The sequence below is a fragment of the Ascaphus truei genome, chromosome 14 (assembly GCF_040206685.1).
Source record: "Ascaphus truei isolate aAscTru1 chromosome 14, aAscTru1.hap1, whole genome shotgun sequence".
Taxonomy (NCBI): domain Eukaryota; kingdom Metazoa; phylum Chordata; class Amphibia; order Anura; family Ascaphidae; genus Ascaphus; species Ascaphus truei.
Window position 1 is genome coordinate 20072648 of NC_134496.1, and position 25314 is coordinate 20097961.

Consider the following 25314-nt stretch of genomic DNA (forward strand, 5'->3'; position numbering starts at 1 on the left):
GCACTTATATGGGGCAATATAGGGAATGGTTATATGGGGCAATAAGAGGCATTATAGGGAATGGTTATATGGGGCAATAAGAGGCGTTATAGGGAATGGTTATATGGGGCATTAAGAGGCGTTATAGGGAATGATTATATGGGGTAATAGCAGGTGTTTTAGGGAACGGGTATATGAAGTAATAAGAGGAGTTATAGGGAGCAGTTATATAGAGCAATAGGAGGAGTTAGATGGAGTGGTTATATGGGGTAATAAGAGGCGTTATAGGGAGCAGGTATATGGGGTAATAGGAGGAGTTATGGGGAGAAGTTATATGGAGTAACAGAAGGAGTTATAGGGAGCGGTTATATGGGGTAATAGGAGTTGTAGGGAGCGGTTATATGGGGCAATAGGAGGAGTTATAGGGAGAAGTTATATGGAGCAATAGAAGGAGTTATAGGGAGCGGTTATATGGGGTAATAGGAGAAATTATAGGGAGGGTTATATGGAGTTATAGGAGTTGTAGGGAGCGGTTATATATAGCAATAGGAGGAGTTAGATGGAGTGGTTATATGGGGTAATAAGAGGCGTTATAGGGAGCAGGTATATGGGGTAATAGGAGGAGTTATGGGGAGAAGTTATATGGAGTAACAGAAGGAGTTGTAGGGAGCGGTTATATGGGGTAATAGGAGGAGTTATAGGCAGCAGTTATATAGGGTAATAGGAGTTATAGCGAGCGGGTATATGGGGTAAAAGGAGTTATAGGGAGCGGTTATATGAAGGAGTGGAAGTTATAGGGAGCGGTTATATGGGATAATAGGAGGAGTTATAGGGAGCGGTTAGATGGGATAATAGGAGACGTTATAGGTGACACAGTCCTACATATCTACCTGTCTTGCTATAGAAACATGGCTTTCCATGGTCTGCAAATGGAGGGATAATTGTTATTCACGCTGGACCTCTTAGCACAACTCCTTATCTCACCGTAATATTTATTAACCGAGCCATGCTTTCAGAGTTCTCCTCCGTGGATTTCACTTTTCCCTGAATAATTTCTGCTCCTTAGCTATTCCGCACTGCACAAATGTTTATTTATTAGGTGTATGATTATACTGTATGTTTACTCGCTATCTTCTTGGGAAACGCAATAACATTTTGACACACACGGAGCGGCAACAGATAAAGGGTATAGATCAGTGGTAATTTCACTGCCTTTGTCGTGGGTGAGCTCTATAAAACCCCCAGTTTCAGCTCTCGTGACCATGATTATAGATTAGAAAACCCCCAGAGCAGGGACTCGTTGCGTCTGCAAACTATTTCATACAGTGTGCCGATTGTGTATATAGCGCTGTATATATAATTAATATTATTACTAGAAGATCACTGTGCTGGCGTGCAGCGAGGCGGAAAGATATGTCAAAGCGTGGAAGGTTTTAGCAGGAGATGATGATGGAGAATGGAAGGGAAAGGCTGCTAATTGCCGGAGATGGTAAGTGGGGTTTTATTTTGCACATACACACGCTCGGTCTGAAATAATTGACCTTCACCCTTCTGAGTCACTTTGCCGAGCTGTAATACGTACCTGGGATGACAGATCCCGGGCTGCAAACTCCTTCAATGACAGAAGGGTGTAAAAACGCCAGGAGGAGTGTATAGAGATACTGATCAATACACAGCAGATTGTCCATCGTCAGTGTAAATCAAGATACTCAACATCATTATACAGACCAGCATGTGCATTGTCTGTGTATACAGTAGATACTCCGTGCCATTATACAGCACAGCTTATCTAGTGACAGACAGATTTATCTAATATTTTTGTGAAACCACTAAACTGTACTTCAGAGTTTTTCTCTTTAAAACCAAAGGTTCCTTCTACAACATGAGTGGCCAACTCCAATCCTCCGGGGCCACCAACAGGTCAGGTTTTCAGGATATCCCTCCCTCAGCATAGGTAGCTCAATCAGTGGCTCGGTTTTCGACTGCACCACCTATGCTTTAGCACTTGACGGTGTGTTCCCATGACAACGTGTCACCATGTGACGCCACAACGCTGGAGGAGGAGGGCGGCGTGAAGGAGAAGGTAAGAGACCCTTACAGGGCCCCCCCAGCAATAGAGAGAGCAGAGAGCAGGGCTGCTGTATGCCACCATGGGCCGGGCCTAATGGGAAATCCGCCACTGACTGGAGTCGTTGACTGAGCCACTGATTGAGCCAACTGTGCTGAAGCAGGAATATCCTGAAAACCTGACCTGGTGGTGACACTTGAGGACTGGAGTTGCCCACCCCTCTCTATAACAGAGCACTGCATTTAATCCACGCTGCTCCTAAATAAATATAGTAACCGGAGGAAATGAACGCAGCCTGCAACACAAGGTCCCAATAACTGTTTTTTTCCAGTTAAGTTATTATTTTGCTTGGGTTGTGTTGTGACAGCTGCCAGTGCAAAGGAAACGTACTGTACGTGTAACTCCTACACTGCCAGCAAGGCCAACAATGCATGAAAATGATCAGTGTAATGGGCTCCTCAGAAACATGCAGTCCCCTTTAAAGTAACAGTTTTACTTGTAGCTTGTGATAAATGTATGTTTTGCTTTCCTTCTTTTCAAGCTTAGACTTTATTAATTTCCAAGACAAAAATTCACAAAAGCAAACAAAAAGTGACTAACAATCTCTAAACTCAGCATTAATCTCAGCAGTCATGACTCCTAGCTCATCAGATATTTGTAATATTAAGAATGCTACACAGATTAATTAGCGCCCGCAGATGGTGAGCAAGCAAAGTATCTGCCCAATTACACTCCATATAAAAAAGCTGCCCGGTTCGGGACAATGACGTATCAATTTCTGAAATTATATTTAATTTCTTCCCTTACAGCAACAAAGTTTCCCAGACCCCTCCTTCACATTTTGATTTATATAAATGCTGTAAATCAGACAGTTATAAAATGAGCTTCCCTAGCATATTAAGGGCCTTTTTCTTACAGGAGGGGGCTTCACTAATAAATGTTCCCCTCGTCACTGTTCCATGCACCTCTCATACCATTCCACATATCTCCATCACTGTTCCATGCTCCTCCCATACCATTCCACATATCTCCATCACTGTTCCATGCACCTCCCATACCATTCCACATATCTCCATCCCTGTTCCATGCACCTCCCATACCATTCCACATATCTCCATCACTGTTCCATGCACCTCCCTTACCATTCCACATATCTCCATCACTGTTCCATGCACCTCCCATACCATTCCACATATCTCCATCACTGTTCCATTCACCTCCCATACCATTCCACATATCTCCATCACTGTTCCATTCACCTCCCATACCATTCCACATATCTCCGTCACTGTTCCATGCACCTACCATACCATTCCACATATCTCCATCACTGTTCCATGCACCTCCCATACCATTCCACATATCTCCATCACTGTTCCATTCACCTCCCATACCATTCCACATATCTCCATCACTGTTCCATGCACCTCCCATACCATTCCACATATCTCCATCACTGTTCCATGCACCTCTCATACCATTCCACATATCTCCATCACTGTTCCATGCTCCTCCCATACCATTCCACATATCTCCATCACTGTTCCATGCACCTCCCATACCATTCCACATATCTCCGTCACTGTTCCATGCACCTCCCATACCATTCCACATATCTCCGTCACTGTTCCATGCACCTCCCATACCATTCCACATATCTCCGTCACTGTTCCATGCACCTCCCATACCATTCCACATATCTCCGTCACTGTTCCATGCACCTCCCATACCATTCCACATATCTCCGTCACTGTTCCATGCACCTCCCATACCATTCCACATATCTCCGTCACTGTTCCATGCACCTCCCATACCATTCCACATATCTCCGTCACTGTTCCATGCACCTCTCATACCATTCCACATATCTCCGTCACTGTTCCATGCACCTCCCATACCATTCCACATATCTCCGTCACTGTTCCATGCACCTCCCATACCATTCCACATATCTCCGTCACTGTTCCATGCACCTCCCATACCATTCCACATATCTCCATCACTGTTCCATGCACCTCCCATACCATTCCACATATCTCCATCACTGTTCCATGCACCTCCCATACCATTCCACATATCTCCATCACTGTTCCATGCACCTCCCATACCATTCCACATATCTCCATCACTGTTCCATGCACCTCCCATACCATTCCACATATCTCCATCACTGTTCCATGCACCTGCCATACCATTCCACATATCTCCATCACTGTTCCATGCACCTCCCATACCATTCCACATATCTCCATCACTGTTCCATGCACCTCCCATACCATTCCACATATCTCCATCACTGTTCCATGCACCTCCCATACCATTCCACATATCTCCATCACTGTTCCATGCACCTCCCATACCATTCCACATATCTCCATCACTGTTCCATGCACCTCCCATACCATTCCACATATCTCCATCACTGTTCCATGCACCTCCCATACCATTCCACATATCTCCATCACTGTTCCATGCACCTCCCATACCATTCCACATATCTCCATCACTGTTCCATGCACCTCCCATACCATTCCACATATCTACATCACTGTTCCATGCACCTCCCATACCATTCCACATATCTCCATCACTGTTCCATGCACCTCCCATACCATTCCACATATCTCCATCACTGTTCCATGCACCTCCCATACCATTCTACATATCTCCATCACTGTTCCATGCACCTCTCATACCATTCCACATATCTCCATCACTGTTCCATGCACCTCCCATACCATTCCACATATCTCCATCACTGTTCCATGCACCTCCCATACCATTCCACACAGCTCCGTCACTGTTCCATGCACCTCCCATACCATTCCACATATCTCCGTCACTGTTCCATGCACCTCCCATACCATTCCACATATCTCCGTCACTGTTCCATGCACCTCCCATACCATTCCACATATCTCCATCACTGTTCCATGCACCTCCCATACCATTCCACATATCTCCATCACTGTTCCATGCACCTCCCATACCATTCCACATATCTCCATCACTGTTCCATGCACCTCCCATACCATTCCACATATCTCCATCACTGTTCCATGCACCTCCCATACCATTCCACATATCTCCATCACTGTTCCATGCACCTCCCATACCATTCCACATATCTCCATCACTGTTCCATGCACCTCCCATACCATTCCACATATCTCCATCACTGTTCCATGCACCTCCCATACCATTCCACATATCTCCATCACTGTTCCATGCACCTCCCATACCATTCCACATATCTCCATCACTGTTCCATGCACCTCCCATACCATTCCACATATCTCCATCACTGTTCCATGCACCTCCCATACCATTCCACATATCTCCATCACTGTTCCATGCACCTCCCATACCATTCCACATATCTCCATCACTGTTCCATGCACCTCCCATACCATTCCACATATCTCCATCACTGTTCCATGCACCTCCCATACCATTCCACATATCTCCATCACTGTTCCATGCACCTCCCATACCATTCCACATATCTCCATCACTGTTCCATGCACCTCCCATACCATTCTACATATCTCCATCACTGTTCCATGCACCTCTCATACCATTCCACATATCTCCATCACTGTTCCATGCACCTCCCATACCATTCCACATATCTCCATCACTGTTCCATGCACCTCCCATACCATTCCACACAGCTCCGTCACTGTTCCATGCACCTCCCATACCATTCCACATATCTCCGTCACTGTTCCATGCACCTCCCATACCATTCCACATATCTCCGTCACTGTTCCATGCACCTCCCATACCATTCCACATATCTCCATCACTGTTCCATGCACCTCCCATACCATTCCACATATCTCCATCACTGTTCCATGCACCTCCCATACCATTCCACATATCTCCATCACTGTTCCATGCACCTCCCATACCATTCCACATATCTCCATCACTGTTCCATGCACCTCCCATACCATTCCACATATCTCCATCACTGTTCCATGCACCTCCCATACCATTCCACATATCTCCATCACTGTTCCATGCACCTCCCATACCATTCCACATATCTCCATCACTGTTCCATGCACCTCCCATACCATTCCACATATCTCCATCACTGTTCCATGCACCTCCCATACCATTCCACATATCTCCATCACTGTTCCATGCACCTCCCATACCATTCCACATAGCTCCATCACTGTTCCATGCACCTCCCATACCATTCCACATAGCTCCATCACTGTTCCATGCACCTCCCATACCATTCCACATAGCTCCATCACTGTTCCATGCACCTCCCATACCATACCACATAGCTCCATCACTGTTCCATGCACCTCCCATACCATTCCACATAGCTCCATCACTGTTCCATGCACCTCCCATACCATTCCACATAGCTCCATCACTGTTCCATGCACCTCCCATACCATTCCACATATCTCCATTCTCCATCACTGTTCCATGCACCTCCCATACCATTCCACATATCTCCATTCTCCATCACTGTTCTATGCACCTCCCATACCATTCCACATATCTCCATTCTCCATCACTGTTCCATGCACCTCCCATACCATTCCACATATCTCCATCACTGTTCCATGCACCTCCCATACCATTCCACATATCTCCATCACTGTTCCATGCACCTCCCATACCATTCCACATATCTCCATCACTGTTCCATGCACCTCCCATACCATTCCACATAGCTCCATCACTGTTCCATGCACCTCCCATACCATTCCACATACTGTAGCTCCATCACTGTTCCATGCACCTCCCATACCATTCCACATAGCTCCATCACTGTTCCATGCACCTCCCATACCATTCCACATATCTCCATTCTCCATCACTGTTCCATGCACCTCCCATACCATTCCACATATCTCCATTCTCCATCACTGTTCCATGCACCTCCCATACCATTCCACATATCTCCATTCTCCATCACTGTTCCATGCACTTCCCATACCATTCCACATATCTCCATCACTGTTCCATGCACCTCCTATACCATTCCACATATCTCCATCACTGTTCCATGCACCTCCCATACCATTCCACATATCTTCATCACTGTTCCATGCACCTCCCATACCATTCCACATATCTCCATCACTGTTCCAGGCACCTCCCATACCATTCCACATATCTCCATCACTGTTCCATGCACCTCCCATACCATTCCACATATCTCCATCACTGTTCCATGCACCTCCCATACCATTCCTCATATCTCCATCACTGTTCCATGCACCTCCCATACCATTCCACATATCTCCATCACTGTTCCATGCACCTCCCATACCATTCCACATATCTCCATCACTGTTCCATGCACCTCCCATACCATTCCACATATCTCCATCACTGTTCCATGCACCTCCCATACCATTCCACATATCTCCATCACTGTTCCATGCACCTCCCATACCATTCCACATATCTCCATCACTGTTCCATGCACCTCCTATACCATTCCACATATCTCCATCACTGTTCCATGCACCTCCCATACCATTCCACATATCTCCATCACTGTTCCATGCACCCCCCATACCATTCCACATATCTCCATCACTGTTCCATGCACCTCCCATACCATTCCACATATCTCCATCACTGTTCCATTCACCTCCCATACCATTCCACATATCTCCATCACTGTTCCATGCACCTCCCATACCAGTCCACATATCTCCATCACTGTTCCATGCACCTCCCATACCATTCCACATATCTCCATCACTGTTCCATGCACCTCCCATACCATTCCACATATCTCCATCACTGTTCCATGCACCTCCCATACCATTCCACATATCTCCATCACTGTTCCATGCACCTCCCATACCATTCCACATATCTCCATCACTGTTCCATGCACCTCCCATACCATTCCACATATCTCCATCACTGTTCCATGCACCTCCCATACCATTCCACATATCTCCATCACTGTTCCATGCACCTCCCATACCATTCCACATATCTCCATCACTGTTCCATGCACCTCCCATACCATTCCACATATCTCCATCACTGTTCCATGCACCTCCCATACCATTCCACATATCTCCATCACTGTTCCATGCACCTCCCATACCATTCCACATATCTCCATCACTGTTCCATGCACCTCCCATACCATTCCACATATCTCCATCACTGTTCCATGCACCTCCCATACCATTCCACATATCTCCATCACTGTTCCATGCACCTCCCATACCATTCCACATATCTCCATCACTGTTCCATGCACCTCCCATACCATTCCACATATCTACATCACTGTTCCATGCACCTCCCATACCATTCCACATATCTCCATCACTGTTCCATGCACCTCCCATACCATTCCACATATCTCCATCACTGTTCCATGCACCTCCCATACCATTCCACATATCTCCATCACTGTTCCATGCACCTCTCATACCATTCCACATATCTCAGTCACTGTTCCATGCACCTCCCATACCATTCCACATATCTCCGTCACTGTTCCATGCACCTCCCATACCATTCCACATATCTCCGTCACTGTTCCATGCACCTCCCATACCATTCCACATATCTCCGTCACTGTTCCATGCACCTCCCATACCATTCCACATATCTCCGTCACTGTTCCATGCACCTCTCATACCATTCCACATATCTCCGTCACTGTTCCATGCACCTCCCATACCATTCCACATATCTCCGTCACTGTTCCATGCACCTCCCATACCATTCCACATATCTCCGTCACTGTTCCATGCACCTCCCATACCATTCCACATATCTCCATCACTGTTCCATGCACCTCCCATACCATTCCACATATCTCCATCACTGTTCCATGCACCTCCCATACCATTCCACATATCTCCATCACTGTTCCATGCACCTCCCATACCATTCCACATATCTCCATCACTGTTCCATGCACCTCCCATACCATTCCACATATCTCCATCACTGTTCCATGCACCTCCCATACCATTCCACATATCTCCATCACTGTTCCATGCACCTCCCATACCATTCCACATATCTCCATTCTCCATTAGTGTTTCAACAAAAGTAGTGGGATAGTTTGTCTGAGATCGCACCAACCAGATTGTTGGTACCCAATAAAACAGAAATAGTAAGAAGCTAACCCCCTTGGAGACCATGGTTTAGTAGCAGAGAAAACGTAAGCACTATAGGGGGGAATGGTCGGACCATGTAAGATGTCAAATGAGGGAATCCAGTAGAGATGGAAAAATGTTCTAATTCACAGAAACATAACCAAGTCTGGCGTAGGCATGATGTGGATATGTACAAAGGTATCATCAGTCATTATGGGAATTCAGAACTCTTCTTGGGGATAATTCATTAAGGTGTGGTGGAAAATCAGGCCGGATGAAATCACTTCCTCCCAGGAACACTGAATTCAAGCATATCAGCTACTTTTGTTTATCTGCATTTAAAATAGTGTAAAAACCCACCAAATATTTTGTTTACTTTAAACATTTATTTAGAAATGCCTATGACTGTCTTTTTTTTTGTTTGTTAAAGGATCAGTCAGCAGCATTTAACCTATTAATCACATCATTGTCCTTAAGCCAGTTTCCTCCTGAGAGTAATTGACCCTTTAACCGTTAGAGTGCCCTTGTGACGTACCAGTGACGCTCATGGGAGCTCACTCGTTTTCAAGGGCAGATCAGACTGAACAATCTGACAGAGCGGCCTGTCCAATTGAAACGGAAGTAGAGTCCATTCCACTTCCACCTCCGGCATCTGAGCACCAATCCCGGCATGTGATGGCCCCAGGGGAAATCCCGACGTAGGAGAGCCGGGGGACCAGGGGCACAGGCTCCTGCCACTCTAAAGGTTAAAGTAACTTGTTCATTTTTTATGTTCCTTGCAAATTTAAAATCCAATTTATGAGTCCATGTCATATCTAGTATTACCTAACTTTAAATTACGGTTCTTCACCTCTCTCTCTTTGGCTAATGATTGCAGCCATACACAGTCACCACAAAAGAGATTAGGTAATCATACAAAAACTCAGTGTTATATATATTATTTTTTGTAAAGCAGGAATGGCAGCATCAGGGGACCGTGTGGTAATCGGAGCAGAGAAGAAAGATGTTGCTGTCTGACATGGGTGGGAAGGTTATACCTCGAGGGAGAGAGGCGCTTGCAATTAATAGACGCGGAGGTTGAACGGGAAGTGACTTGAGGCGCATCTCACGGGGGCGAGAGAGAGGAGCAGCTTTCTCTGCCTAACACCATACAAAGCAGCAGGGAAATCAAAGCAGGCACAGGAGAGTTATACCCTGAATAAAATACAAATACCCTACAAGCCCAACTTTTCCAGAGTTCATTCTGAACATTGGGATGCTGTAAGAACTATTTATAAGATTTGCCAAGTCTCTTCCCTCCCTCTAAGGCAGCTACTGACTAAAATCCCCAAGCTGCACAACAGGAGCACACCCAGTGCATCCCATTTATCACTGAGAAAACACTCTGATGGAGATTCCTTTGGTGTGATTGATGATGTATTTCCCCAGGGTGTGCCCATAAGAGGGGCCCTCAGGTTTTCCCCAGGGTGTGCCCATAAGCAGGGCCTCAGATTTTCCCCAGGGTGTGCCCATAAGAGGGGCCCTCAGGTTTTCCCCAGGGTGTGCCCATAAGCAGGCCCTCAGGGTTTCCCCAGGGTGTGCCCATAAGCAGGCCCTCAGGTTTTCCCCAGCATGTGCCCATAAGCAGGCCCTCAGGTTTTCCCCAGGGTGTGCCCATAAGCAGGCCCTCAGGTTTTCCCCAGGGTGTGCCCATAAGCAGGCCCCCAGGTTTTCCCCAGAGTGTGCCCATAAGCAGGCCTCAGGTTTTCCCCAGGGTGTGCCCATAAGCAGGCCCCCAGGTTTTCCCCAGAGTGTGCCCATAAGCAGGCCCTCAGGTTTTCCCCAGAGTGTGCCCATAAGCAGGCCCTCAGGGTTTCCCCAGAGTGTGCCCATAAGCAGGCCCTCAGGTTTTCCCCAGGGTGTGCCCATAAGCAGGCCCCCAGGTTTTCCCCAGAGTGTGCCCATAAGCAGGCCCTCAGGTTTTCCCCAGAGTGTGCCCATAAGCAGGCCCTCAGGGTTTCCCCAGCATGTGCCCATAAGCAGACCCTCAGGTTTTCCCCCAGGGTGTGCCCATAAGAAGGCCCTTAGGCTTTCCCCAGGGTGTGCCCATAAGCAGACCCTCAGGTTTTCCCCAGGGTGTGCCCATAAGAAGGCCCTTAGGCTTTCCCCAGGGTGTGCCCATAAGCAGACCCTCAGGTTTTCCCCAGGGTGTGCCCATAAGCAGGCCCTCAGGTTTTCCCCAGGGTGTGCCCATAAGAAGGCCCTCGGGTTTTCCCCAGGGTGTGCCCATAAGCAGGCCCTCGGGTTTTCCCCAGGGTGTGCCCATAAGCAGGCCCTCAGGTTTTCCCCAGGGTGTGCCCATAAGCAGGCCCTCAGGTTTTCCCCAGAGTGTGCCCATAAGCAGGCCCTCAGGTTTTCCCCAGGGTGTGCCCATAAGCAGGCCCTCAGGTTTTCCCCAGGGTGTGCCCATAAGAAGGCCCTCAGGTTTTCCCCAGGGTGTGCCCATAAGAAGGCCCTCAGGTTTTCCCCAGGGTGTGCCCATAAGCAGACCCTCAGGTTTTCCCCAGGGTGTGCCCATAAGCAGACCCTCAGGTTTTCCCCAGGGTGTGCCCATAAGCAGGCCCTCAGGTTTTCCCCAGGGTGTGCCCATAAGCAGACCCTCAGGTTTTCCCCAGGGTGTGCCCATAAGCAGACCCTCGGGTTTTCCCCAGGGTGTGCCCATAAGCAGGCCCTCAGGTTTTCCCCAGGGTGTGCCCATAAGCAGGCCCTCGGGTTTTCCCCAGGGTGTGCCCATAAGCAGGCCCTCGGGTTTTCCCCAGGGTGTGCCCATAAGCAGGCCCTCGGGTTTTCCCCAGGGTGTGCCCATAAGCAGGCCCTCAGGTTTCCCCAGAGTGTGCCCATAAGCAGGCCCTCAGGTTTTCCCCAGAGTGTGCCCATAAGCAGGCTCTCAGGGTTTCCCCAGGGTGTGCCCATAAGCAGGCCCTCGGGTTTTCACCAGGGTGTGCCCATAAGCAGGCCCTCAGGTTTTCCTCAGGGTGTGCCCATAAGCAGGCCCCCAGGTTTTCCCCAGGGTGTGCCCATAAGCAGGCCCCCAGGTTTTCCCCAGGGTGTGCCCATAAGCAGGCCATCGGGTTTTCCCCAGGGTGTGCCCATAAGCAGGCCCTCAGGTTTTCCCCAGGATGTGCCCATAAGAAGGCCCTCAGGTTTCCCCAGAGTGTGCCCATAAGCAGGCCCTCAGGTTTCCCCAGGGTGTGCCCATAAGCAGGCCCTCAGATTTTCCCCAGGGTGTGCCCATAAGAAGGCCCTTGGGTTTTCCCCAGGGTGTGCCCATAAGAAGGCCCTCGGGTTTTCCCCAGGATGTGCCCATAAGAAGGCCCTCAGGTTTCCCCAGAGTGTGCCCATAAGCAGGCCCTCAGGTTTTCCCCAGAGTGTGCCCATAAGCAGGCCCTCAGGTTTTCCCCAGGGTGTGCCCATAAGCAGGCCCTCGGGTTTTCCCCAGGGTGTGCCCATAAGCAGGCCCTCAGGTTTTCCCCAGGATGTGCCCATAAGCAGGCCCTCAGATTTTCCCCAGGATGTGCCCATAAGCAGGCCCTCAGGGTTTTCAGTACTTTCCACTTTGCAGTGCCAGGAACTTTCGTGTCATGTGGCAGCTCCTGGACCCCGCATACAGGAAACGCTAGTAGAGGGGGTTCCTCTCGTTTGGATTGGGCGGGACACTGTTGGAGCGATCGGCACATAACAAAAAAGCATTTCCCCATAACGTCGCTGCTACGTCAATAAGGCACGGAAAAGTTTAAAGCAGCCGATCGATAATTAAAATAGTCGCACATGTTTGTAACATACAGAACTACACGCAGCATTATCTGGAGGGAAACAGACATACAGGACGGCAGATATGCTTTTGAGATTCTTATAGTCCCGAAATGATTAGACGCTGTCTCAGAAAAAATAGACAGTCAAAAATAAAAAATAAATATACTAGTACAAATCACTTTATTTAATTTTTTATGTATAATATTATTTGTATCTAGTGAAAAATCAATGTTTCCCCTTTTCATGGGCCGGCTGAATTCATGCTCAGCAGCGGCTTCTGTTTATCGGACTATTGACGGCTCCATAAACAGAGCAACGTTAATCATTATTCTGAAGCTGTCTGATCACCAGAAGATGTTAGATAAAGATTGTAAAAGCCCTCCAAAGCTTTTGTTTACCTCTGAAAATGTTTACAAGTTCAAAAAATATATATATTTTAAAATAGTTCTACTTGTCGCCTTAAAAAGAGGAAAGGGTCTAAATCATCTGCATTTAACGTAAACTGGCATTCACCTGCATGGGACGGAAAACAATGTTACCTTCCACAGTAGGGATGTCCCGGGGGGATCCACCCTCCCATCCCTCATCTTGCAATAAAAAAAAAAAAGGAGTGATACAAAATGAAATAAAACCAGCAGCCGAGATTGCTGCTTTAATATATTTATTTACAAATATATGTTTTAAAGTTTTATAAGTTAGACTAAAAGCCGACTCCAGGTCGTAAAACCAACGGTAAAAAAACAGGACTATTTATCACAAACACCTTTTACTCGTGTTCTGCGCGGAGAAAAGCATATGTAGCCTTTTCTTTCCAATGCATTTATTTCCTTTTTATTGTAAGAGCAAAACTCTGCGATGATTTACTAAGAGAGAACACTCCTCTGAAACCCAGAGCTTTGCAAAACCCTCCTCGTTCCATGGTTGGAAAATGCGATTTGCATTATATCGGCTCAGCATAAGAACAGTGAGGAGATAATTATTCACAGCTAATGACTTTAATCAGGTCAAAAAGAATTTAATGGACAAGTATTATATTCACGCTTCGGACTTATACATATGAATTAAGCGCATATGGGTTTCCGAAAGGCAGGGAAGCAGATTTATGGAGCGCTGACAAAACCTCTTGTTAGTTAAAGCTCTTTATTCTTTTAATAAACAGGGAGATTTATAGTCCCCAGAGATTAATTTCCTGCCTTGAGGATACAGAGGAGAGAGGGAGGAGGGAGAAGAGTATTCAGTGTCTGCGCTGCCCTCTGCCAGTGGGGAATCGAGGTCTGTGCTTTTTAAAACAAACAATAAGGTGAGCCAACGCAGGGAGGACTTCCAGCTAATGCAGGCCAGCTCGCACAATCATTTCTCACCTCGCAGGCTTAAAAGCCGAGCTGAGCGCTCGCCAGCTCCGGGAAAGCATTGATTCGCGCGGGAGAAGATTAAGAGGAAGATAGAAAAAAAGAGGCGAGTCAGAAGGAAGGAATTAATGCAGATGGGTAGATGTTGTTGCTAAATGGGCAATACTGCACTTTCCACCTTAATTTATTAAGATGAAGAGGTTAATTATGTATCAAGGCAGTTTTGTAGCCAAATTCACACTGAAATAGGTATCTGTTTCATCCGTATTGGCCGGTTTTAATATCTTCCGGATGGTGCAAATTCAAAGCACCAAATGTATTATAAAACATTTTAAAATGATGTGCATTAAATAGTCATCTTTAGTAAATCTTGTGCTGCTTTTTTTGCACCATAGTTGCCCTAAAAAGATAAAGACATTAATACTGGGCAAACGTGATAGAGTTAATGCATGAAATATAAATGCCAACACTGGGGTGAGGGGGGCAAAGAAGCCTCTGGGCCAAAGAGCTTGCAATCTCTTGTTTAATGGTCTGTCGTTACAAAGTCCTTCAGCCCCCATGTATTGTTAATGACCGTGCCAGTGAACGGTTGGTAATGATTTGAAATGGCTATCACTAAGTGGGTCAGATGAAGTCTCCCCATTTATATACAGAAGAGTCCTAGTTGCGATATGGGGGGGAAGGGGGGACGGGAAATTACACTGACGCAGAAAGCATATGAAATACAATGTATTTACGGACAGCTGGATATTAAGAGCCTCCCTCTCCCCCCTCTCACTATTCCTCACTTTCTCTCCCCATTTACCCTTCTCCCTTACCCCTCACTCAAGAAGAAAAGTAACAAATAGCCCAGAAAGCACCAACAATAAGATAATATGTAAGCTGTTCACAATACAGACTCAGGTGGAAAGTGCTTCTCTCTCCCGTCTTTCTCCAATATGTGTCTGTGTTCTCTCTTTTCTGTATGTCCCCTTTCTCCCCCTACCTGTCTGTGTGTGTATATATATATATATATATATATATATATATATATATATATATATATATATATATATACACATACGAGTGTGTATATGCATGTATGTATGTGTATATATATATATATATTTATATATATATATGTGTGTGTGTGTATATGTATATATGCGTGTGTGTATACAAACACACACATATTTTAACAATACGTAAATAGAGATGCGTTGCACATATTTTCATGCAGTATGATACATCTCACCTCTGGGGTTTTTTTTTTGTTTTAAAGCAAAGCTTCTTGTCTGCCCCGAAAACAGGCACAGATTTAACAGATAAAAGGGATTTTGTTTCCTTCCCGAAGTTTAATCTGGTGCTGTTATTTTTGCAGAAAAAAAACCTTTATAAATATGCTTGTTGCTTCCCTTTTGCACCAATTAAACTGGAATTTTGAGAAGGTTTTGTTCATGAAAACGTGTTAAAAAAACAAATATGCCAACGGAAATATTTTACCCTCGGCGCAATCATCTTTCGATACTTATATGCGGCGGGAACCTAAATAACTCGGAATAAAAGGGATGGATTTTCACAGCAAACACTTAAGCAAAAAATATGTACGTGAAAGTATGAGGAAAGAGTTATGGTGGGGACGCGGACACACCGCGCTTACCTGCGTTGATGATGGCGTCTACCTCGAGCTTGGTGATGTCACCTCGGAAGAGCGAGATTTTCTCGTTAAGAACTTTGTTCTTGGAATATTTCAACTCGTCTGGGTTTTTGACATTCAGCTCTGCGGGGGAAAGACCGTTATTAGGTCACTTGGGGACCTCAGTGTGACTGACCCTTTAACCTATTAACTTACACAACACTGTCATTACTGCAGGTCACTTTGCTCCTACGTGGGACTGACCCTTTAACCCATTAAACACGTCACTGTCATTAGGTCACTTTGCTCCTATGTGGGACTGATCCTTTAACCTATTATACATCACTGTCATTAGGTCACTTTGCTCCTACGTGGGACTGACCCTTTAACCTATTATACATCACTGTCATTAGGTCACTTTGCTCCTATGTGGGACTGACCCTATAACCCAGGGGTGTGCAGCAAACTTTTCTCCCTGCGCTGTCAAATGATGCTGTGGGGTCACGCGACCCGCGGCGGCAAAGACAAATGACAAGGTCGCCAAAGACAAGGTAAGGAAAGTTGCAGAGGCCTCGCACGATCCCCGGGCATTTAATTTAAATGTCTTGGGGAAGAGCATGGGACCTCTGTAACCACATGCTCACCCCTGGAAAATCTTGCACCCCCAGTTTGCACACCCCTGCTATAACCCATTAAACACATCACTGTCGTTAGGACACTTTGCTCCTACCTGGGACTGACCCTTTAATTTACCTTTATTGCAGCTGTAAATCCTACCCCGGATCCTGTCCCATTCCCAAGATTTACAACGTGCATTAATCTTTATTAAAAGCCTTAACGAATGAGGTCATAACGAGCTCAGGGGGTGTGGAGGGAGGCGGGTTCGCACTTTTAAACGCTCTCCTGGCAAATACATGGATGGAATTTGATGCTATCGACCCCTGGAGTCTGCGCTGATTAGATGATGAAGAGGCGATGTGTCAGATTGTAAACATGATTAAAACTTCAGAGACTAATGAGCACGAAGCTGCAATGGGACCAATGTATATATGATAGAATTATACTGTGTACTGTGTGTGTGTACTCACAAACACACACATACACACACACTTGCATATACCAGGGTCTTGTATATGCCAGAATCCCCATTCACCTGATGAACATAACAAGGATTAAGCACTTGATTCCCCCAGAGGATCTCTCTATGCTGGTTCCTGTCTGTGTCTTCATGTCGGCAATGCACTTTATCTGGGTCTTCCTGAAGGAGTGGTGCCACCTGCAGCTTGCGCAGAATGTTGCAGCCAGGTTAACAAATCAAACCTGTTCCTGTTATGACACAGGTTCACCTGCTGGTTGACATTTAAAGCCCCAATAATCAGAGACCAAGCTATCTGAGGAACCTCCAGGCCCCCCATAACCCCACTCGCTCATTTCGATCCACAGATGAATGTCTGCTGACACTTCCCAGACCCTGTTGACACCTTCGGGTAATGAGCCTTTAGCGATGCTCAGACCTGCCAACTGTTAAAGGAAACCCCGTGTGATGTCTCCTGCCCCAGTGCAATGATGCAATACATGTTCATATACGCCCCATTCTCCCGGGCGTGATGATACAAGTCGCGTAATCAGGTCCTGCCCAATCATGCAGTACACGGTCTCACTGTGCAGCAACCCTTTTTATTCTCCCCGTTTCATTTTTACCCTCCACCCGGAGTCGGTGAGAAGGGGATGAAGCCCTGTGTCACGGTGGGGCTGTGTGAGTTGGTTGGTCTGTATGTTGATCCCGGTCTCTGAAACTCTCTGCCATACGCTCCAAGGTGTCCCGTCTCTGGAAACCTTTACAAACCTGTTTGTTTGACCTTTACAGCAGCAATCCTGCCCAGGGGGTGAAACTAGCGCCCATCCTGGGGCTCTTCCTATGGATCGGGGCATGCAGGGCCTTACACAGTGCAGCGGAGGGAGCCCACACAGGCGGCGATTGCGGAAGTCCGTGTTATGCCGGCCGGGTGGGTTTCCTCTGCCACCGGGTAAGGCCTTGCACCACAGGTAGGGCCCCAGGGGGTGGGGAGCCTGTAGAACTGCTGCTAAGATAAGTGCCGCGCAGGAGGCTGTGCCCCTGAAAGTCGTGGGCCCTGGCTCAGCCAAACCGGTGACAGTTCCGCCACTGCTCCTGCCTGAAATCATTATTGATTATTTTTACAGCATTGGAACGGGGGGGGGGGGGGGAATCCTCCAAAGAGAGGGTGACCCTGCAAAAACCGGGATAATTGTCGAGCATGCGCAGTCGTGAGCACCGACTGTGCATGCTTGATCGGCGTTTGCCGACCACTCGTGTGATTTGGGCTTGCCGATCGTGCCTGCGCAGCCAGCAAGTGCAGACAGCGCAGAGAAAAACCGGGACAGTGGCCCGAAAAGTGAGGACCCGAGACAAATGGACAAAAACTGGGAAGTCTGGTGACCCCATCCAAAGATGATCCACGTTTTGGCTCCATAAACTTACAGATCCTGAGATGCTCACCCCCCCTTCATAATACTGTGACTTCCTATAGTCTGGCAGGACCTGCGAGACATAGCGGCCATTTTGATTTCCTAAAACAATAATGAGTACATATATAATGTGTGTGTGTAATATATATATATATATTTTTTTATTATTACACACACACACACAATACTAGAAATATATTAGGGTGACCAGATGTCCCGTATATATATACGGGACATCTGGTCACATATATATATATATATATATATATATATATATATATATATATATATATATATATATATATATATATATATATATATGATATTGTTCCCCCGTTGTAATATCACGCCTGGGCCTCCCTCACTTTTTGCGGCGTCTTTCCATATCGGTATCTGCTTGATTTTGATATAATCTTTCACGCTGTAATGTTCTCGCCGCTGCTTACTGCTCAGCCCCTTCAGGTAATCTGCATTGTGGAGAAAAATAGGATATTAATAACAACATTATTATCAATAGCTGCCAATAATGGCAGCTCTGGGTCCCGTTAGGCTAAGTTCAGACAGGCTGCGATGCGACGTGCGCGCGCTTACAGAGGTGCGCACGTGCGTCACACTTTCGCTTCGGTGGGTGGGAGTTTTCAAACTCAAAACGACCCCGGCGGCAAAGTACAGCGTTGTCGCCGCTGCACTTGAAGAATTCAAATGAAGTTGTGATTTCAAGTGGCAGTCACGTGTACCGGGAGCCGCGTCAAGCCCTGCCTCCAATCGCCTCATTCTGTCTGCTGGGGATGAGCACACATCGTCCAGCAGAGGCGCGGACGCACGGTAGCAGCCTGTCTGAGCTCAGCCTTATTTTGTTGGGTAATGGGCGTTGGGGAGGCGGCCACCTCTGTACTCACTTTTCGCCTCTTTCCAGCTAACGGAAGGGGAGTTCAGGTCAATTTTCCCACTGGAAGCCATATTGGAAGCGGATGAGGAGAAGGCCTTGGAGCTGGGGATGGAAGGGTGAGGAGAGGAGGAGGGAATAGGCTGGAGCAGAGGAGAAAAAAGAAGGTGGAGGTACCCCTGCGGGTTATGGCGTCGTCCTCCTGCTCTCCCAGAAACAAAATGGCGTCGAGTTAGGAAAAAAGGCGGGAAGTAGATGGAAACAACGAACCGTGCGAAGGGGCGTGGCCTCTGTTGCGCGGGAAGACCAAAGTGGGCGGGCGTAAGGTGACTCGAATCCTGTTGAGCGCGCTGATTTGAGGAGAAGCAAAGGGCCCCAGGGAGCCAAGCACGTGACCGCGGGGCACGGGAAGCCGTTGCTTTAGAAATTATGGCGGGAAAGAAGCGAGGAGAACGGGCAGGGAGCGGGTGATTTAGGACTGAGCGCCCTCCGAGCGCGACTACAATCATCTGTGCGCCTCTATATTTAGCAAGCTGACACGAGAGAGGGGTGTGCACTTTCAGAGTTTATTATTAGTGCGCACGAATAGTTCTCCCTTATAAGTGCGAAGTTGTAACTGACAGGAGCAAGTGTGCGAGAGCGAGGAGGGGGACGACGACACCAAGGAACCAAGATTGGAACGCAAATGCGTTGCACGCTTCGCTTCCGGGTTCGGGACCACGCCTACACACTAGAGTTGCTAGTATCTGATTGGCTACTCTTTGGAGGCCCATTAATTTGCGTTTCACGCGTTGGTTTTTAAAAACACTTCCTAGTTTGGTCATCCAAACTCAGAGGAAGATTGGTTGAGCTCTAACAGAGGTTTGAGTTTTGTAATGTAGTTATATTGTCCTAATTACGAGTTTCAGAGGCCCTTTGTTCACTTAATTAATACAGATGCATGGCAGGAGAATGGGACCTGCCTCTTTGTTGACGAAAGGGGGACCTCGTAACCTTGCAAATTAGGCCTCTGTCATCACATAACATGAATCCAGTTAGTTCTAGACATTAAAACACCCATCATACAAATTGTTTTACATAAACTTTATTAGCAAAAAACGTATACAGTATAAGTATAATCAGTCTTTTATTTTACAACATGAATGTAATGTTGCAAAGAAAGAGGTGTGGGAAGCGCTAATGCGTAATTACTAGCTAACAATTTTACGTTAACGTGCAAGTGTATCCTACACACTTAAAACAATTCTTACAACATCTAAAAAGTAATAGATATATTTGTACATATATAGGTGAAGCTGCCTGAAAAAATAACTGATCGATGCAGATCGTTTGTTGGTATGAATGTAATGTTGTTTTGTTTAAAAGCAGCAGTGTCAGGTTGCTAAAATACTTTCAGTTGAAGTTACTGTACCAATTTTAAATCTCCCTCCAGGGGAAACAAAATGGCTGCCAAATCACAGGCCAATTGGGAGCCACAATATCATCTGTTGCAGCTTCCTATTAAACAGCCATTTAAATCCCCTTTACCGTGTAATATTGGCCTGTGATTTGGCAGCCATTCTGGGAAGTATCGCACGATTCAGCGCTGAATGATCTCCCAGTTCCAATCCTGTAAATAAAAAGGTAAGTTCGGGTAGACTATTGCTTTCAGCAGTTTAACCCTTTGGGTCACCCAAGACGTAGTCACCACATCATCGGGTCTGACACTCCATGTCGTGCCCAAGCTGTGGCCCCAGATTGGGAACGCAGGACGTGATCTGATGTGAAGGGTTAATGGAAGCGGACCCTCCTTCAGTTTCCAGGTTGAGGGCCGCTGCGGTCACATGACTGCGCTTTTCCGGAATGACAGTGCCCCTCCGGCACTCAAAGGGTTAATGAGGTCTATGCTGTCACGATTTAATGAAATGGTTTACGAGGGTTGAATCTGCATTTTATGATGAACTAGCTGATAGACCCGGCGTTGCCCGGGTGTGGAAGGGCAGGGGGCATGGAGTGGAAGGGCGGGGGGGGAGGGGCGTCGAAGGGCGGGGGGGTGCTGTGCCTCTCGCGGGGAGAGGCGGAGACAGCCGGAGGAGCGCCCTCGGGGACGGGGAGCGGCCTGTGTAAGGGGAGAGCCGCAGAGAGCGTGCTGAGTGTGTGTGGGGGGGGGGGGGGTGAGCGGTGTGGGGGGGGGGGGGGTGAGCGGTGTGGGGGGGGGGGGTGAGCGGTGTGGGGGGGGGGGGGGTGAGCGGTGTGGGGGGGGGGGGTGAGCGGTGTGGGGGGGGGGGGGTGAGCGGTGTGGGGGGGGGGGGGTGAGCGGTGTGGGGGGGGGGGTGAGCGGTGTGTGGGGGGGTGAGCGGTGTGGGGGGGGGGTGAGCGGTGTGGGGGGGGGGGGGTGAGCGGTGTGGGGGGGGGGTGAGCGGTGTGGGGGGGGGTGAGCGGTGTGGGGGGGGGGGTGGGGGGGGGGGGGGGGTGAGCGGTGTGGGGGGGGGGTGGGGGGGGGGGGTGAGCGGTGTGGGGGGGGTGAGCGGGTGAGGGAGAGTGCCGGGTGAGGGAGTGGCCTATGGGTGGTGAGAGCCGTGGGGAGCGCTCTCGGGGATGGTCAGTTGGGGGAGCGGTCTATGTGAGGGGAGAGCCGCAGAGAGCGAGGGGGGGTGGTGTGTGTGTGTGTGTGTTTTGGGCTGTCACTCCGCCTCAGGCCAATGAGAGGTGTGCGGGGGCGGGCGGCCCAAGGGACCAATGAGATTTCCCCTAGGGACACAGGCCATGCAGACAAACATACAGTGCTTTCACAAATATATAGTAGAAGATATGAAAATTAGCTAGCAAAAGGAATTCTTCACAAACTCAGTATTTACGTTTTAAAATGTTAGACAAATCCCACTCAAAAATCCTGTTTGGGGCCAGCGTATCCATGACAACCGTCCAATGAGGGAGCTCCTTACTTGATGGCGATGTAAGGAGCGCCCTCATTGGCTGGTGTTCATGCATACGCTTGACAATTCAGACACTACCAGAATGTGTATAGAATTATTGGAGAATAATTGCACTGGGAGATTTCTCGCTGCATTTTATTATTATTGTAACCCATGTTCCCCCACCCTACGGGAGAATCACTGTGATTACCTGGTGATGGTGCTACCTGTTGGTTCACAGGAAGGCCCTGAGCATCCGCCGGTGTTGTTTGGATATAGACAGGACAGGCGTTCAGTGCTGGTGGTTCTTTCTCACTGGTACAGCGCCTCCATCCCCACAGGGCCTATCATAGTTTGTTGCAGTCCCCTGTGGAACACACTCATACTTTCTCCCTGAAGAACTGCAGCCTCAGGCAGGAGTATATAACAGCAACTTGGTTCTTTATTTCGGCAAGATACAGTACAGCAACAGCATACTGACATTTCTTAGCAAGAGAGAGTCACTCCCATTGGACCCTACATAACCAACGGATAGTGAAAAAAAGCCTGAAGCACAACTTGCCAAAACAAGTGGTATAGACAAAGACCAAAATTAAAGATTTATTGGATTAAAAAACATAACACAAACGATCCTGGCAGATCCTCTGACGCGTTTTACGCACAGGGCGCTTTGTCAAATACCAGTTTTTTTGGCAAGTTGTGCTTCGGGCTTTTTTTTTTACTATCCGTTGGTCCACTGAGCATGCGCCTGGATGCACACTGAGCTGGAGATAATTTTACGCCTGTTCCTGTCCCTGGTTCTCGTCAATGGAGCGGGGAGTTCAAGTCTGAGCAAGGCTACGCGGCGCACAGCTGTTCTCCCCGGCGGTTCCAGTCATTACGACGATGCACGCATAGCGCAACAGCGGACGCAGACGGAACACCAACCGGAGCTGACCTACGACTACGGGTGTTTCATGGAAGAGGATCTACTTCTCACCTGCTTTCCTCTTCCAGCTGTGAATGCGGTCTGGCGTCACGCAGCTGATACTGCTCTCCCTCCTCCTCCCCTTGGCGGCTTCTCTTCATTTAAGTGATAAACCGCGAGTAACATGCAATAGGATTGTGCTTATTGAGATTAGCCAGTTGCTCTTCACGCTGTGATACAGCGCTTATGCCAATATTCTATAGGGATAGCATAAACGGGAACCTTCGTGGAACGGAACATGAAAGCGGAACATAGCGCAGACTGATAAAACTTTATCTGGAGTAAATGAATGATAAAATACACTCACTTGGTGCTAGATCAATTAAAGCATATTGATCAGAAAATCGACGCCGGTGGCTACAATCTGGAGCGGTCTCTCAGCTCCTATACTCTGTTAGGCTCGCGTCGTCCATCCCCGCACTTCCGGGATCCCCGGATGGAAAACAGGAGGCGGATCTGCCGGCAAGCAGGTAATGCTGTGTACAGCCTCCCACTCGATCGTCACTGGATACACAACGCGTTTCACCTTTCCCAGGGTTTCATCATATGAAGTGCGGGGACGGATGACCCGAGCCTAACAGAGTATAGGAGATGAGACTGCTCCAGATTGTAGCCACCGGCGTCGATCTTATGATCAATATGCTTTAATTGATCTAGCACCATCTGAGTGTATTTTACCATTCATTTACTCCAGATAAAGTTTTATCAGTCTGCGCTATGTTATGTTTTCTTGTTCCATTCCACGAAGGTTCCTGTTTATGCTATCCCTATATACAGGGCCGCCAACATTGTGGGTCTGCCGGGGTTGGCTTTCCGGGCCCGGTGAGTTGGGGTGGCCCGGCTGGCACTGCATATTGGGCCTCTGGCCAGGCCCGTCTGCTGTGCCTCTGGCGGCTGGGCCCCGGCTCTCCCCTAGCAGCAGCCTGCATGACTCTGTCCCACGCCGACGGGCCTCTCTGATGTCAGCCCACCTGAAGCGCTCTGACGTCAGTGCTCTCTGCTTCCAGCGCGCGACGGCATGAGAGGGAGGCCTGTCGGAAGCTCAGCGTGGGACAGTGAGATAGAGGCATGCCGGCTGTTGCTGAGGAGAGAGTTAGAGTGCGGCCACGAGATCACCGGCAGTCAAGCCTGGCCAGAGGTGGAGCCTAACTTGCAGTGCCGGCCACCAGGCCCCCGACAGCCACAAGGTAAGTCTTTTTTTTATATATGTATTGTGGGGGTCTTTTTAATATTTATTGGGGGGTTAGGAGTCTTTTTATATGTATTGGGGGTGGGCTTTTTAAAAATATGTATTGGGGAGGTGTTGGGGAAAATGTTATATGTATTGGGTGCTTGGCAGTATTTTTATATGGGTTGGGGTATTGGGGAGGGTTATTTTTTTATATGGTGTGTGTGTGTTTGTATGTAATCACCTGCATCTTCTCGCAGATCTTGGTGCAGCGCTGTGCATTTGCCGCCCCCCGCCGGGGCGCGCGTGCTACAGTGCACACTGGGACTGCGGCCTGAGGTTGGGGCCATGGTGCCTTCACCCGTGCTGAGGCTATGGGAAAGCGGGTGCTTTCCTTGGCCATGGTGGACGGGTCGTGGGGGGCGTTCCTAGGGGCGTCACGGAGCTGGTTCACCCTCATTGGGCGAACCGCTCATGTGACCTGTCGCGCTGAGAAATCAGTTTAACTGATTTCTCACGCAACGCGCGCCCCCTCCTGCTTCTGCACGGACGCACTTGCACGCCGCATGGACACAAACGCTAGTCTGTTCGCTCAATGTGTGGACGCCTCCGCACAGTCTGCAATACCGTGGCCCCAGCCGAAGGCTGCGGTCCCAGTCACTGCCACAGCGCATTGCTCGGCGAGCACTGTGCGTGTAAGTACCGCCCCTCAATGGGGAAGGGCCCAGTACTCACCTTCCCGCTGAAGGTGCAGCCGCGCCGTGCTGCAAGATTTTTTAAACTCAATGAAATTGAGTTTAAAACTTGCGACGGAGGCGTGGCCACGCCCCCACCGGCGGTTCACCCAATGAGGGCGAACCTGACGCGTGACATGATGGCCACGCCCCCGCAAATCCCCGACCACGCTCCCTCCCGTCGCAAGCTCCCTCTCTCCCCTCAGATCGCGGTTAGCGCTGTGCACGCGCCCGCGCCGGGCGCGCGTGTCACAGATATT

At 48.3% G+C, this 25314-nt stretch overlaps 1 protein-coding gene across 5 annotated transcripts in view; it reads right to left on the reverse strand.

Annotated features, from left to right (window-relative positions):
* Positions 1 to 19961, reverse strand: part of MACROD1 (mono-ADP ribosylhydrolase 1) — a 290403-nt gene extending 270442 nt beyond the window's left edge. For 3 of the 5 annotated variants that reach the window (XM_075570018.1, XM_075570014.1, XM_075570015.1), the window contains exons 1-3: positions 19305 to 19959; positions 18771 to 18872; positions 15943 to 16062 (exon numbers count right to left, since the gene is read on the reverse strand). In XM_075570018.1, coding sequence (XP_075426133.1) covers positions 15943 to 16062; positions 18771 to 18872; positions 19305 to 19800 — 718 coding nt within the window. In that variant the 5' untranslated portion in view covers positions 19801 to 19959. Of the gene's footprint in view, positions 1 to 15942; positions 16063 to 18770; positions 18873 to 19304 lie in introns of all 5 variants that reach the window. The other 2 variants (XM_075570017.1, XM_075570016.1) reach the window with 2 other exon arrangements.
* Between the last annotated feature and the right edge of the window lie 5353 nt (positions 19962 to 25314).